General features: G+C 46.5%; 1 protein-coding gene across 1 annotated transcript; it reads left to right on the plus strand.

Moving 5' to 3' along the window:
- The first annotated feature begins 470 nt into the window (after positions 1-470).
- On the plus strand, positions 471-14,861 carry RRM2B (ribonucleotide reductase regulatory TP53 inducible subunit M2B). Its single transcript, XM_072330056.1, has 9 exons — positions 471-601; positions 3,056-3,211; positions 4,820-4,936; positions 6,644-6,777; positions 7,223-7,317; positions 9,172-9,305; positions 11,140-11,244; positions 12,244-12,357; positions 12,811-14,861. The coding sequence occupies exons 1-9, from the start codon at positions 548-550 to the stop codon at positions 12,961-12,963; spliced, it is 1,062 nt and encodes a 353-aa protein (XP_072186157.1). The 5' UTR covers positions 471-547; the 3' UTR covers positions 12,964-14,861.
- Positions 14,862-15,594: the final 733 nt, after the last annotated feature.

Below are 15,594 nucleotides of genomic sequence, written 5' to 3' on the forward strand. Positions count from 1 at the left end.
CCCCTGTGCTGACAAATGACTCTGTGGAGCCCAAGGGCCCGGCCAGCCTGGAGACGAGGAAGAGGAAACAAAGGAACTCTGTCAATTACAGTATCTCGCAGAAATCTCTGTTGGTAAGAAGTGACTTGCAATAAATGACAAACATTTTAGCAGTGCTTTCACTCACTGCTTGCTCTCACAGCCCCTGCAAGCAAGTCCAGGGGAAGTGCCGAGAGTTTTCCATCTGGAAGCGACTACGGCTGTTACACAATTGCTTGAATGTACTCTGAGCTGTCGCATGGGTTGGTTGGGTTCTGTCACGTGCTTTGTAGCTCGGGGACACTTCCAGGCGATGTATCATCGCCGGCTAACAGCACCGCCTTGCTCGGTTCCTGCGGGCCGGCACTGCTGTAACGCCGCCGAAGCCCGCTGGGTGAGCTACGGCTCAGCCCGGGAACGCCGGAGTTTGCGCCGCCGCCGCTGCCTGCCGGGCCCCGCCTCGCGGAGGAGGGGCGGCCGCGGCCGTTCCGCCCTCAGCCGGCGCTCCTGCGGCCCAGAACCGCGGGCCATGGGGGAGCGCCGAGGGCGAGCGGGCCTGCAGGAGGCGGCCGGGCCGGAGCGGGTAAGGGCGGGCGGGGCGCCGAGCCCAGTCGGGCGGGAAGGCTGCGGCAGAGCTGCGCTGACCGCGGAGTGACTGCGGGGTGCTCACACTACGGCTCCTTGTGCGGCTGCAAGGGATTCGGCCCCAGGCTCCGGCCCGGCCTCGGGGTTCGGTGTGCGCCCCGCACGGCTGGGGCCGGGCCGGGCTCCTCTGCGGGCAGGACAGAGCCCGCCTCCGGGTCGGGAACGGGAGGGAGAATCCTCTCCTCCTTATCCCTGTGGGCCTGAAGGGTGCTGCTGGGAAGCTGCCCGAGGCCCTTTCTGCGTCCTCAGGGCACGGGCTGCGCAGCCGGGCCTGAGGGCGTGAAGCTAAAGGTGTGCAGGGGAGCAATACACCTGGTCCTCACTAAGGCTGGGTTCTAGCCATACCCAAGCTGATGGAAACTGGGATGTGCTGTATTAAGTACAAGCCTTAAATATACATCTGTGCATGCACACTCTTTAATCAGTGTTGTGCTGTCCCCTTAATGCAGTTGATTTGCTCTGACCTGCCAGAAACAATTAGCAGAGCTCTGCTCTTCCCTCTGGGGTGCAGAACCACCAGGTGCTCCTGTGAGACCCCACCTGGAGCACTGTGTCCAGTTCTGGGGCCCCCAACACAAGAAGGACATGGAGCTGTTGGAGCAGGTCCAGAGGAGGGCCATGGAGATGAGTAGGGGGCTGCAGCACCTCCCCTGTGCAGACAGGCTGAGAGTGCCAGGGCTCTTCAGCCTGGAGAAGAGAAGGCTCTGAGGAGACCTTACAGCGGCCTTCCAGCACCTGAAGGGGCCTACAGGAAAAATGGGGAGGGACTCTTTATAAGGGCATGTAGCAGCACCGTGAGGGGAAATGACTTTAGATTGGAGGAAGGTAGAGTTAGACTAGATATTAGGAAGGAATTCTTTACTGTGAGGGCGGTGAGACTCTGGAACAGGTTGCCCAGCGATGTTGTGGATGTGCCCTCCCTGGAGATGCTCAAGGTCAGGCTGGATGGGGCTGTGAACAACCTGGTGTAGAGGGAGGTGTCCCTGCCTGCAGCAGGGGGTTGGAACCAGGTGATCTTAAAGGTCCCTTCCAACTCAGACCGTTCTATGATTCTATGAGATGCCTGCATCTATAGCCCAGCAGTTCCTGCTGTAGGGCAGTGATTTTCTGTGTATATATACTAATATTTTCCTAGTGTGCTGATGATGAAATTCATGGAAAGAATTTCAGTACCACTAGGCAGTCTTTGTTCTGTGTTGGGTTTGCTGTCTTGGACAGCAGCAGTTAACCTGCAGCAGAATAACTGGAGACTGTCTGGCGAAAAGCTGGGGGTGTAGATGGAGCCTCTGTCGTACACAGTGAGGCTGGGAGAGCTCAGCCTGCTTGGAGAGAACAGAGGAGACGGAGCCAGACTCTTCTCAGTGGTGCCAGTGATAGGAGGTTCCACTTGTGCATTAAAAACCCACTTCCTTGCTGTTCAGGTGGTCAAACATTGGCATGGGTTGCACAACAAGGTTGCAGAGTTCTCATCATTGGAGATGCTCAGGCTGCCAACCGGACACTGCCTTGAGCAACCTGCTGACTGTACTTTGTACACCACCTTGAGATAATGGAAGGGACCCAGGGTGCTGAATGGAAGCAGGAGGCTGTACAAAGGTTACCTCCTCAGCTCTGTGTTCCCCCACTTGGGAACGCGGGTCAAAAAGGCAGGACTGGGACCGTGTCATGCTTTTGTTGCACAAGGGGACAGCAAGGGGAGCCCTGGCAGCAATCAGCATCTGCTTTACCTCAGAAGCATTGGGTATAGGAATTGGACAGTCATCTGTGTTTGTTCAGCTGGGTTATACCAAGGGATGCACCAAGTTAACAAACAGGCTTGGTGGCAAGTATTACTCTTATAAGATTTTTGCTTGTAGGAATGGAGTTCAGACCTGAGAGACAGCACCGTGTCACAGCAGGATTTGCCTCCTGTGAATGCAGAGGCAGAGCATGTGTGCAAAACTCCATCCTCAGGAAAGCATAGATGATACGGGGGGTGCACAGAGAGGGAGTCCCCAGCACAGCGTGGCACGTTGAGCAGCACTGTCACCTTGCATGCGTCCCCACCATGTTTGATGGCATCTTTTGAGGGCGCAGTGCAAGTGCAGCTGCAGTTTCCTCCTTGTACTGCAGAGAAGTGTTCCTTTTGGCACTCAAGAAGTGCAGCTGCTCAGGGGCTGGTTGATGTGAGAGGTGTGGAACAGAGCAGGGCAGGAAGGCAGTGCTGCTGCCTGAGCAGAGCAAGGATGGAGGGCGAAGGGGTGAGCACCCCAAGGAAGAGTGATGCAGCTGCCTGTGAGGAGTGGGTGAGTGTCTGCCTGCGGCAGTGGGCTTTTGGGCTGTATTTTTGTGACAGAGGGAAAAGGAGGGAATAGTAACAGCAGCCTTAACCGGGACTGTGCTTTATCTTCAGAGCTCCTCTCCAAGTGCAGCTGAAAATGGCTTGAAACCTCACGAGGAGCCTCTTCTCAGAAAAAATCCCCGCCGGTTCGTCATCTTCCCCATCCAGCACCCGGACATATGGAAGATGTACAAACAGGCCCAGGCCTCCTTTTGGACAGCAGAAGAGGTGAGCTTTGGGATATGGGGCCTGGAGTGTCATTGCTAGCTCTGCTGCTGGCTTGTGTTTTGTATGGCTTGGGGTTAATTCTATTGATCGTGAGGTGCCTGTGCTGAAGTGGGACTCCCTTCAGGGTCAGTGGAAAGAAAGCTGCTTCCATCAGGTGGTTCAGCTGGCCTGGTTTGAGTGTTAGGTTTAGGATGAGCGGAACTGTATCCTGGGACACTTCTCTGGGTATAGGGGGAGCCTGTGTCAGAGGTATAGAGGCTGTGACCTGCTGTGGTCACTGTGTCTGCAGCTACCTCCTCGCTCATGTAAAAGGTTCTGAGCAATATCATGAGAATGCTGCTCTTTAATATTAGGCACTTATTTTTCAGAAAGGTGATGATAATGAGAAATACTTGCTAACAGTGCATATAATTTGATGCTGAGTGCCCTGGTCAGATGATCATCACCATGCTGGAACTGACTGTAAGTTAGGACGTGTCATTTTCCCTGGGATTTCTGATTAGCCAGGCCTGAGCAGTGCTTAGCTCACTGCACTTGCAGCAATGGAGACTTCTGGATTTGCATGGATTACCTGCTGGGTGAGCAGCTTGTTCCAGCTCAAAGCTTCTGTAGTCTTTGTTCATTTGTGAGCAGAATTCTGCAATTGCTGAGGAACGACAGACTCTAAATAGTCCAGAAAGCATCCTGGGATAGCAATGCTGTGTAGACTTCATTCCATCGCCTGCTGAGGAGGCTGCTGTCTGGTGTCAGGAGAAGTTGATTTAAACAGTTACAAAGCACCGAAACTCCTGCCTGAGTAGCACTACTCTTACTGTATCACTGGTTCCTTCTTCCACTGTCCTGCCATCTGTCAGCACATTTCCAAATGAATTGGAAAGTTTGATGTAAAATGTGTTTTTGTGTGTGTTTATGCATGAGCATGGATATATATTTGTACATGAATTGTACACACACACACGCAAGTCTAAAAGCTGCTGTTTTCCCATCTGGCCCTGCTTAACTGGTGCTGTGGCTCAGAAATGCCTCAGAAACAAACAGACAAAGCAAGATGGCCAACGCTAAGGAGCTTGTGGTTTTCTACCATGGTGAGAACCAAGTGTCACAGGCAGTGCAGTTACACAGTATCTACACATGCTGTTCTTGCGTAGCATGGGAGCTGAACACCTGTCAAAGGCAACATTGCCTTCCATGTATCTTTTGGCACGCTTAGGCACAGGTTTCGTGCAGTACAAACATTTATTTCAAGAAGAGTTATAAATGTCTCAGAGAGAGATCTGCTCGTTGATGCATGTTCATAGTGATGCCAGTAAGGCTGATGCTTTTTGAAATCTGGTTTATTTATAACATGGAATAAAAGCAATATATATTGAATGACAATAGTGTAAACTGCAAAGCAAACGCAGGATGTTGCTGTTGCAGAGAAACCACAGTACTGAGGTAGTTTATTGTGCTTGATATTTGCATGTGTTGAAATTCTCTACATGCAAAGACTGTGAAAGCCAGTGCCAAAGCTCCGTCTCAGTCGTTTGACGAGGCCACTTTTGTTCCTACAGAATAACAAGCACAAAGGGATGGTAACTTTGTTTTTTCCTTTTCTCTTTTCATTAGGTTGATTTATCAAAGGACCTTCCTCACTGGAACAAGCTAAAAGCAGATGAAAAGTACTTTATCTCTCATGTTCTTGCCTTCTTTGCAGCCAGCGATGGAATTGTAAATGAAAACCTGGTGAGAAAGACTTACAGTTTGAATACTTACTTTATTAGCTATTGGCTTTACATTTGGGTTCTCTCATATTAATGCATAAGATAAATGAGTGTATTTCCTTGCCATCGTTTCACCTTTGCCAAAGGAAGTAAGCAGCTTGTTCTGCTCATTGTTTGAGATACGTCAGAGCCACTGTTGTCAGCAGGACTCCAAATGGTGTCTCTGGAACACAGTTTTGAAGCTCAGCCTTCTGCCCGACTGAGTTCATGTGCAGTTATTGGTGTATTAACAATGGGCCAAGTGTCGGGTCCTGCATTTTGGTCACAACAACCCCAGGCAACCCTACAGGCTTGGGGAGGTGTGGCTGGAAAGCTCCCAGACGGAAAGGGACCTTGGTGTGCTGATGGACAGTCGGCTGAATATGAGCCAGCAGTGTGCCCAGGTGGCCAAGAAGGCCAATGGCATCCTGGCTTGTATCAGGAATGGTGTGGTGAGCAGGACTAAGGAAGTCATCCTGCCCCTGTACTCAGCATTGGTGAGGCCTCACCTCGAGTACTGTGTCCAGTTTTGGGCACCTCAGCACAAGAAGGACATGGAGGTACTGGAGCAGGTCCAGAGAAGGGCAACGAGGCTCGTGAAGGGCTTGGAGAATCAGCCCTATGAGGAGAGACTAAGGAAGCTGGGGCTGTTTAGTCTGAGGAAGAGGAGGCTGAGGGGAGACCTTATTGCCGTCTTCCAGTACCTGAAAGGTTCTTACAGTGAGAGTGGGGCAGGTCTCTTCTCACTAGTGACATGTGACAGGACGAGGGGAAATGGCCTCAAGTTGCGCCAGGGCAAGTTTAGGTTGGATATTAGAAAGAACTTCTTTACAGAAAGGGTGGTTAGGTACTGGAATGGGCTCCCCAAGGAGGTGGTTGAATCACCATCCCTGGATGTGTTTAAGAGCCGTTTGGATGTGGTACTCAGGGATATGATTTAGCAGAGGTTTGTTGTTGTTTTTTAAGAGATAGGCTACTGGTTAGGCTGCGGTTGGACCTGATGATCTTCAAGGTCTTTTCCAACCTGAGTAATTCTATGATTCTATGATTCTATGATTAATAGAACCCATGCCTCTTCACATACGTGTGTTAGATGGGAAGTAGGAGGGGGATTGTGCTGTGCCATGCTCCATGTTCTTTGTTTAGGTAAAACTCATTTTGTTCTCGCTAAGTGGCATCCTGGAATATTTCAGGCATACAGGTGGGTGCTATTAAAATGGTGGGGAAACCTTGCTGCTGAAATCACTTCTGGGCTGCAGAATGTCTCACTGCAGGTTGTTGTTAGACCAGAAATGCTCATTTTTAGATCTTGAGCACTGGTACCACAGATTATATGATAATGCATTTATAGATATTGCATGACCATGTCATACTATTTACTTTTTAGTGGTGAACAGAAAAAGTGAGGCTTTGTTTGCTATGAAGTTTTTACTGTTGCAGCATTTTGCTCTTCCTGTGCGTGCCACCACCCATCAGTGCAGTTCTTATACGGTACATGTAACAGGTGTCTTTACTTCTAGCTGGCTTTCTGTCTTTTGCTTCTGCATCACACCTATCCTATTGACATATTTGTTAATAAAGTAGGGCTGAATTGCTCCCTTCTCTGTGGCACAGGTCCGTTGTCTCTCCTGTTTGGCCCATGCAGGACCAGTTTTGCTGTACTCACTGTCATGCTTGTTGCTTTTGGCAGGTGGCACGCTTTAGTCAGGAGGTGCAGATCCCAGAAGCTCGTTGTTTCTATGGCTTCCAGATTCTCATTGAGAACGTTCACTCAGAGATGTACAGCTTGCTTATAGACACTTACATCAAAGATCCTGAGAAAAGGTACGTCTCTGAATGTGCTGCAGACCCAGGGGAAATCTTGTAGCTAGTCCGGTGGCGCTGTGGCTGGGTGGTAGCAGCTGGTTTTCTGTTTCACACTGACTTACTGAGGAGTTTCCTTAAAGCTTTCTGGGCCGTCATTCCTGGCCCCCAAAATGAAGTATTACTGACTGGTGACCTTCCATAGGAGTATTCAAAAGGCTGGTTAATATTTGTGTCAAGTTGTGATTGCAGGCAGTGCAGACTGTGTGAAACTCTGTTAAGCATTAAGCAGCCTCCTTGTGGCTATTGTACTCCAGAGGTACTTGCAACTGGCGTTTGTTCTGCCTCTTGTTGTCAGACGTCATCATCTCTTCAGGGCAGGAACTCTTACTTGGGCAGGCCAGATATATGTAAATCCATTCTTTGCTTTATTATTTTGGTGTTCTCTTTTTTTTTTCTTTTGTAGGGATTTCTTATTTAATGCTATTGAAACAATGCCTTGTGTCAAGAAGAAAGCAGACTGGGCTCTGAAGTGGATTGAAGACAGAGAATCTACTTTTGGTGTGTATCTTCTTAAAAGCTCTTTTCTGTTGCACATCATGAAGTTGGTTCCTATTTTGTACGCCAGTGTTAAGAGCTGAACAGCTGAAGTCTGGCAAGCTCAGGCTTTCTTTGTGTGCACGTTCACATAGACAAACTTGTGTGTGATGTTAGCATTTCTTTTTTGCGACGTTATGAATGAGGTTGAGAAAAGAAGATTGAGGAGTCATCTGTTGTGGCTCCTCCTGGCTCACTGCTGTGACTGGGTTTCCAGCTGTGGTGTCGCATCTCAGAGTTGGGTCACTAGGTCAGTTTCCATCGGCATGGGTGCGGGACATCCATGCAAGTGTTCAGCTTGTGATGTTAACTTCGAAGTGTGTGTTGTAACTGAAATGAGTGGTGGGCAGACAGGTGAAAGAAATACCCCCTGTACTTCACAAAAGCGTAGGAGATGGTGAGATTTGGCAGGAGTAACAAAACAAATGTCATTCTGCATATCATTGTTTTGCAGCATCCACTGTTCACAGCTTTTGTTTTGAGCGTGGTTCTTTTCAGAGCAGTAGATTCTGTTGTCCTGGAGTGTCCTGCTGCCTCCTTAGTCTGGCTTTGCTTGCTTTATGTCGAGTCTCCTCATCTCCTTCATTCAGCCCCTGTCAGTGTGGGGTGTGCAAGGGATCATAAGGTTCCCTGACTATAAAAACAGTGTCCTTTTTCTTTCTTTTTATTCTTAATTCCTTCTCTCTACCTTCATCCTATCCAAATTTTGTAAAGTGTGTTTCTACTCTCCTGCTTTTTTCATCTTACCCAATCTTCAAACATTCTGGGGGCTCAGACCTTACTCATATGGACTGTGAGATGTGTTATCTGAAAGTGGCATGCTTAGTTAGTGCTTCCTTCCGGGCTGGAAGGCTGGCCTTCAACAGGATAGCTGTGTTTGATTTCTTACACTGAGGGTGTAGTTGCTGTGTTTATTCTGTGGACTCTGAGCCTCCCAGTGTGCGCAGACATCATGTAGCACTGCTGACAGGGGATTTTGTTTCAGCGTAACTCATTTGTATGAATATTAGTCAGATGGAATGCAGTAAAAAACATATTGGTGTCCAGGAGGTGTTTATGCAGCACATCTCCCCCCCTGTTGAGAGCTAACCTCGGAGGTTTTAGAGTTGTCAGATAAACTCTTTCCTTAGTAACTTCTGTGATAGTTTTAAGTTCATGTTGAATTTCTTCAGATAAGCCAGCAGGTGGCGTTTGCATCTCATCTGAGGAAGCAGAACAGATGGAAAACAAACAAAAGTCCGTGCAGTTCTCAGTGGTAAAAAAAAGACAGCAGCGTTTAATGCAAAGGTTCTGCATATTGGAATATACTCAGGAATCTTCTGGAGTTGCTTAAAGTAGAGCATATACAGTCTTGGTCAATCAGTGATCTCTGCATTCATGGAGAGAACAGAAAAAACTGGGACTGCAAACACTGATTTTCTTGGATGAAAGGTGGAATAAGACAAATATTTGTGACTTGGTGAATGTTTTTTGTTTATATTCTGTATGTTGGTTAAACAGCCATTTTCCTGCCTGTTTGGAGACAGAGATAAGCAGAACTAATACCTCAGCCATTTCTGCCACTTGTGGCTTTTCCCTCCTGCTTTTCATGCAGAGGTTTCAGTGTGTACCCTGGTTCTGTTCTGTTGCCTGTGGCGAAGTTCTGTTGCACGTGTTGACCTTCTGTGCTGTAGGATCTGCAGAAAGATGTGGTTGGCTACAGCACCTGGTGTGGCAGCAGATACTTCTCTTCCAGCATCAGTCTGATGCAAATAGTGTACTGTGCTGCCTGGCAGTGCACCCTTTCATGTCTAACGGAAAATGTATTATGTTAAACAGGTGAGAGAGTGGTTGCCTTCGCTGCAGTTGAAGGCATCTTCTTTTCGGGTTCATTTGCTGCTATATTTTGGCTGAAGAAGAGGGGTCTGATGCCTGGATTAACTTTCTCCAATGAACTTATTAGCAGAGATGAGGTAATGTATTGTGTCCTACATATTGTCTTTGAAGAAAAGTGAGTTTTAAGGAGAAGGGTGGAATTGCATTTGTAAATAACCCATAGTTTTGCTAGAGCAGGTCACCTCTGTGGAGGTGGGTAAGCTTGGAGCAAGCTGAAAAGCAGGAAGGGAACAAAGCAGGTGAGTGGGTGCAGAAGTAGCGCTTGGGCAGGGATGGATCAAAAAGCAAATCCAGCAGTGAGTAGGGGATGCGTGTCTGGATGTGGTGGAACCCAGCTGACAGTGCTGGAGGTCAAGGTCTCTTATCCCACCCCCATCTTCCCCCAGTTATGGATCCCAGAGCTCGCAGACGGCCACCTGCGTCCATCACCTGCAGATATTGCTCCTCTCTGTGTCCTTACCCTACTACACAGGAATAAAATCTCCTGGGAGGGAGCAGTTACAGGGCTGCATTACAGGGGAGTGCCTTTCAGCTGCAGATGTGAGGCATCTGAGGGGTGCACATCAGCACACTGAAGGTGGGCTGTCAGACCGTGTCCTCACGAGTGCCCTTTCTTTTTACTGCTACCTACTAGTTGGCAGCGTTTCCCTATGGCTGGGGCCTGTCTGTAAGGTAGCACACAATTTATGGCACTGTCAGCACTGAAAATGCAGCGAGATCAGTTTTATTTGCAAGATAAATCTGCTAACGATTGAACTTATCAGAGTTCTAAAGGTCTGAAAGAATAAAGAGCTTTATCATAATGGAGGTAATTTCAGTGGGTAAGATAAGTTGATTTGAGAGGAGACATCTTGTGAGACGTCTTTAATCTGAAAGAAAATGCTACGACTGGTAAATAAAGCCAAACAATTCTTCAGCCTTCATTTCCTCGTGTCTTTTGTTTCTGTGAGTCATCATGAGCTGATCCATTCAAATAAGGAAGTATTTCTTTGTTAGATGAATGGGATGCAAGTTTTCCCCCTTAGAGCAATAGAACTGCTCCTCTGCAGTGTTGAACACAGAAAGATGTAGGGTTTTTTGAGTTCCCCTGGCATATTTCCAACTGCAAAGCTGTTAATTATGAAGGGGAAGGCACGGTTCACACAGCACCTGCATCAGAAAACAGGAAATAGTGTTATAAAAGCAGTGACAGTAAAAGAGTCTACACCGGGAAACTACAACATGAATGTTTTCTGATGCATCTGAGCAGACAAATGCTTGATGTTCAATATGGTTTTGAGCTGCAGACTCCTTGAGCTGCTGCATCTCTCATTCTTAGAGGTGCCAAGCTGCCTGAGGCACTGGTCAGCAGAGCACACTGCTTTAGCCATGGCAGTGTCCATGGCAGGGGCACATGTGCCAAATTATAATATATAATATATCTGAATCTACTCTTGAAAATGCTGTAAGGAAAAGCAAGGGAAGAAAGGCTACTAAAAAAATAAAGATTGGTGTGTAGGTATCTCCAAGCCAAGAATGGCTAGCAAGTTTATGCTGACTGACGTGTTTCTGCAGGTCCGTATGTAGGAGTCTTTCTGCAAAAGCATCTCTGACAGGAGGCAGGAACCCAGCATGGCTCTGCATAGTATCCTTAGCAGTAGGGCAGCTCTCAAAATGGAACTGGATAAAGTGTATGCTGATTGTTATTTTGTTATAGGTGACACCTGTTGGATTTCAGACGCTACTAACCAAGTTTTTTAACCAAGAATGCCTTTACAGGTCTGTTACATGTAATAACATAAGGAATAACATAAGGACTGTCAAGAATCAAGCATGTAGGGAGCTTAAATCTAAACTGAGGCTGCCTCTAATTAAGAGCAAACTGTGTGCAGTAGGGAAAAACTCTGTTGTTGTTGTTCTCTGTTATTTCAGGGTCTACACTGTGATTTTGCTTGTCTAATGTTCCATTATTTAGTGAACAGACCATCAGAAGAGAGGGTCCGGGAGATCATTGTTAATGCTGTTGAAATTGAACAGGTAAGCCTGGCCAGGACAATGGTGTAAGCAGCGCAGCAGGGACTGTATGTGCAAAAATCAACAAATTCAATACCAACTTTAGGAATTTCATATTAAATACTTGGATCCCTGGTGCATTATGCCATTCTTTCCCTCTTCCTTAACCGTGACAGTAAAAAGCAGACACTTTCTGATGCAGCTGTCAAGTAACTGTGAGAAGCCGAAGCTGTTTTCTTCCTTAAAAGCCAAAAAGAAGAAAACATTCTCTCTTGGAGAGGAGTTTACCTCTCACCTTTAGGATCTTTGTCTTTCCCTACTTGCATACACGTACCTGTTAGTCCTCTCTGAGAGCACAGGCTCTGTACTGGAGGTGCATACAGTGCTGTGTTCTAACTTGAAAAAAAATTGCTGCTCTTTCATAGGAAGTGCTACCCAACTTCAGCTACATGATTCTGCACTGCGGAGTGTTTTGCAGCACTTCAGCTTACCCTTTCTTTTCTGTTGTCATCTGACTGCTGTGATGATGACAAATGCCCTGGCCTTGCCTCACTGCAATGAAAGGTCTTACATCAGCACCTAAACATGCACATGGCTGAGCTCAGTGCTCGTGTATCACTGTCCTCTGCTTTGTAGTTCTATAATGGCTGGAATCCAAGCAAAACTGGAGGTTTCTGGATCTATTCCTTCTCCCACTCCTCTGGTCTGTAGGTTTTATTGAAGTTGGAACTCAAGCTTTCGTAGAAGCTTGGGATCTTGTGGGGGAAAAAGAAAAGGAGAGGAGCACTCATAAAAATTCTTGTGCTTTTTCCAGAAAAATGTGCTAAAAATACAGGAAGATACAAGCAACTACTGAAAGCAGGAGGCACTTGTTGAATGTAGTGATGCAAGTTATTTATTCAGACCACTGCCTGGGGAGCCTGGAATATCACAAATTGTGTTACTGCGAAACACGGGTGTCTTCTCTCTTTTTCTCCTCTTAAATTTCATTTCTCTAAATGTCATCTGTATTTTAACTTCCAGGAGTTTCTCACAGAGGCATTACCTGTAGGTCTGATTGGAATGAATTGCACTTTGATGAAGCAGTATATTGAATTTGTTGCAGATCGGTTACTAATGGAGCTTGGGTTCTCAAAGGTAAGAGATGAAACTGCAACAAACGCTGGCCTGCTGGAGCAGCCCAGGAAAGCTGTCAGCACAAAGTGCTTTCCTGACGGAGCTGCAAGCAGGCTGCTTTTAGTGCTTGTACTTTTGTGAGTGACAGATGAAACCACAACATTAATATGTGTGCTTCCCTGTTGAAAAAAGCAAGAACAATTCAGGCCATTGTTTCTCTTCAGTTGCTCTGCAGATTTGTGTTGGGAAATTATGCTGTGCTCACATGCTGTGCTCTTAGAAGGCTGATGAGCGCCTTGCACAGGTGAGCTTCAAACTCCTGGAGGCACACAGTATTGAACTTGCTTGCATCGTGCCCATAAATTCTACAGTATAATACAGTGAGGGATGACCTAATCTGAAATATGTATATATTTTTGTTACACACGGTTACCTTTTCAGAATCAGCAGTGTAATCATATTTATCTTCCCCAGGTCTTTCATGCAGAAAATCCTTTTGATTTCATGGAGAATATTTCTCTGGAAGGAAAAACAAATTTCTTTGAGAAGCGGGTTTCGGAGTATCAACGTTTTGCTGTGATGGCAGAAACAATGGACAACGTTTTCACTCTGGATGCAGATTTTTGATGCCTTGGCAAATTAACAGTGACTGTCTCCCTCTCCCCATCTCACTTTCTGCCGTGAAGTTGTCTCCATTTCCTCTGCTGGAGTTGGAGTCTACTGGGAAGTTTTCATATTGTTTTCTTTGAAGAGTAAATGCAGTTTGCTCTGTGTCATTCAAAAAAAAGAACAAGGGGTTCTTTCTTAACGAACGGCAAGGCTTTTTTAAAGGATGGCCTTTTTAAGATTCCTGTGGTTAATCTGCTCTAATTGCTGTCTTTGAAGATGATCTGGGTACTGCTACTTTTTTAAAGACTTCAGTAGTGTTTTAAGAAAGCAAGCAGCTTGTTTACCTCCTATTGTAGTACTTTAGTCTGAAAAGCAGATGAGGTGTCACTCTATGTATATATGTTGCTCTAAATTATTTTCCTGGTTATTATTTTTATGTTTATAAATCCGATCAACAGTAAAAGCTCTTCTCTTTTGTCCTGCTGCGGATGGAGTAATAGTCCCCTATTACTCCGAGAAGACATGAGTTCAATAAGGTAGGAGCTTGTTACACCCAGGGATACAGTTTGATCTCTGCATTACCCTGGGTTCTACCTGAAGCGGTATGAGTTTTGTATTGCAGCTGTTACCAAGCATGTCAGTGGACCTTGAATGGTCCTAGACAAAGCAAGCCTGTTAATAGTGGAAACAAAACGTATCCTGTAGTTCTCTGGCTTATGCTGTTTTTCATTGCTTCTATGAACAAGTGCCTTATAACACAGTTTGTGGTTCTGCCATGCTGCACAGCTGGAGCAGCGAGCACTGGGTACTGTCTCTACTTTCTCTGTTATTGATGAGAGGGAGAAGGCATATTGCTGCAAGGGATGGTTCCTTGAGGTGCTACAGACATGCTGCTTGAGCTATGGAGAAGCACCAGTAATTTACTGGGGTACTTTAGTTTGTGTGTTTAATGTGACCCATTGAAAGCATTGTCACAGCGGAGCTTCTGCAGTAAGGTGTGAAACCTTTCAGAATCAAATCTTGAAGTAGCATGGATTGGCAGCATCTTGCAAAGGACTGCTGTTGGGTTTTTAGTGTGCTCTAGTTTGTACCCAAAGATCTGAAGTTCCTTTATACTGCATGCTGAGAATGGAGCATTTGAAGACCTTAAAATACTGCAGTGATAGGGTGGAAGGGATATTACTCAAGTACAGGTGGATTGTTTGCAAATAGAGAGCTTTTTTTTCCCTTCAGGATGTCGTAAGTGTAAATGAACTAGACAAAGAGTTCTGCTTTATTAAACCCAAGGATTTTATTTTTCACAAGATTAAGCAATTTGTACAAAAGCTTTTATAAATCCTTTCTGTTGTTGCAAACACCTTGTGCTGCTTTAAATATACCTGGCATGAGATGAGCTGGCAGCGTTCAGTGGTGATGTGGTGGTACAGGCTTGTTTCCCCACCAGCCCAGATTAGCCACAGCCCCAGGTAGCTGCGCTCCATGAAGTGAGTTCACTGCAGTAGCTAGTTCCTACTGAGCAGCTTTCCCTGAACGTTAGCAGCAAAACAGACTTCTTGTTTGGCCGCAGTAAGATCATGGAATACATAGCGTATGAGCAGCACAGCTTTTTGGTTTTTTTGCTAGAGAAGAGCTTGCATCATTTGACACGAGGTAGCTGCGGGGATAGAGGGAGACCTGGAAAATACAGACAAAAGAAGTAGATCTGCTGTCGCTAAGTGATGTTCTTCTGTAACTGCAAGAGAACTGTGGAATGCGGAGTTAAAATCTGTGTTAAACCTTTTGCAAATCCTGCTGTAAGCAGTTCAGTTGTTGGGGAATGGAAAATGGTTTGGTGTCACTACGAGAAATAAAAAGCTTTTTTTTTAATTTTTTTTTTTGTTTTTGAGTGCTGTCAATTGGGAATATACCAATGGTTTAAAGATGAAACTGTTCCGTGCTCAGCTTTTCTAAGCGTAACACTTGAACATGGACGGGAACATGCCTTTGTTTGCTGGTTGTGTGCTTTATTGTGGTCCAAAAGGATAAAATTAGGCTGAGCCAGAGAAACGTGGTGTTGTTAGCTGATGGTTTCCAGGAGAAAGCTAAATGTGCCTGTATGCTGGGGGGGAGCAGCCCTCTGCCTTCTAGGGGGGTTGGTTACTCCTCCCCTGTTTGGTGGCTGGGAAAGTGTTTGGGGAAACGTAACTGAATATCAGGAATGGAGATGTTGACTGAGGTTGTGATCACAGCATCTTCTTTTCAAGCTGGTAGCCTGTTAGGAGTGGGGTGCCCCAGTGATTGATATCTGTGCTATTCAGTGTCTTCATAAACTATCTGGATGGTGGGACTGAAAGTGCCATGATGAAGTTGATGCTAAATTAAGTGGGGAAGCAGACACTTCTGAAGGGAGAGCCACCCTACAGCAAGACCTTTTACAGGCCAAGGGAGCAAGCCAACAAGAACCATGTGAAGGTCAGCAAAGACAAGCCTTGGATCCTGTGCCTAGGATGGCATAGTCCAGTAGTGTTGGGGTCTGCTGGGCTCAAGAGCAGTGCTATGGGAAAGAACCTGAGCACAACAGGAGTAAACACCACGCTGCTGCTACAGGGAGATGCCAGGAGAAATGCAGCACTGTGCCTTGACAGCTGTGAAGGGACACCTGAAGGAGAG

This window comes from Excalfactoria chinensis, chromosome 2, assembly GCF_039878825.1.
Source record: "Excalfactoria chinensis isolate bCotChi1 chromosome 2, bCotChi1.hap2, whole genome shotgun sequence".
Classification (NCBI taxonomy): Eukaryota; Metazoa; Chordata; class Aves; order Galliformes; family Phasianidae; genus Excalfactoria; species Excalfactoria chinensis.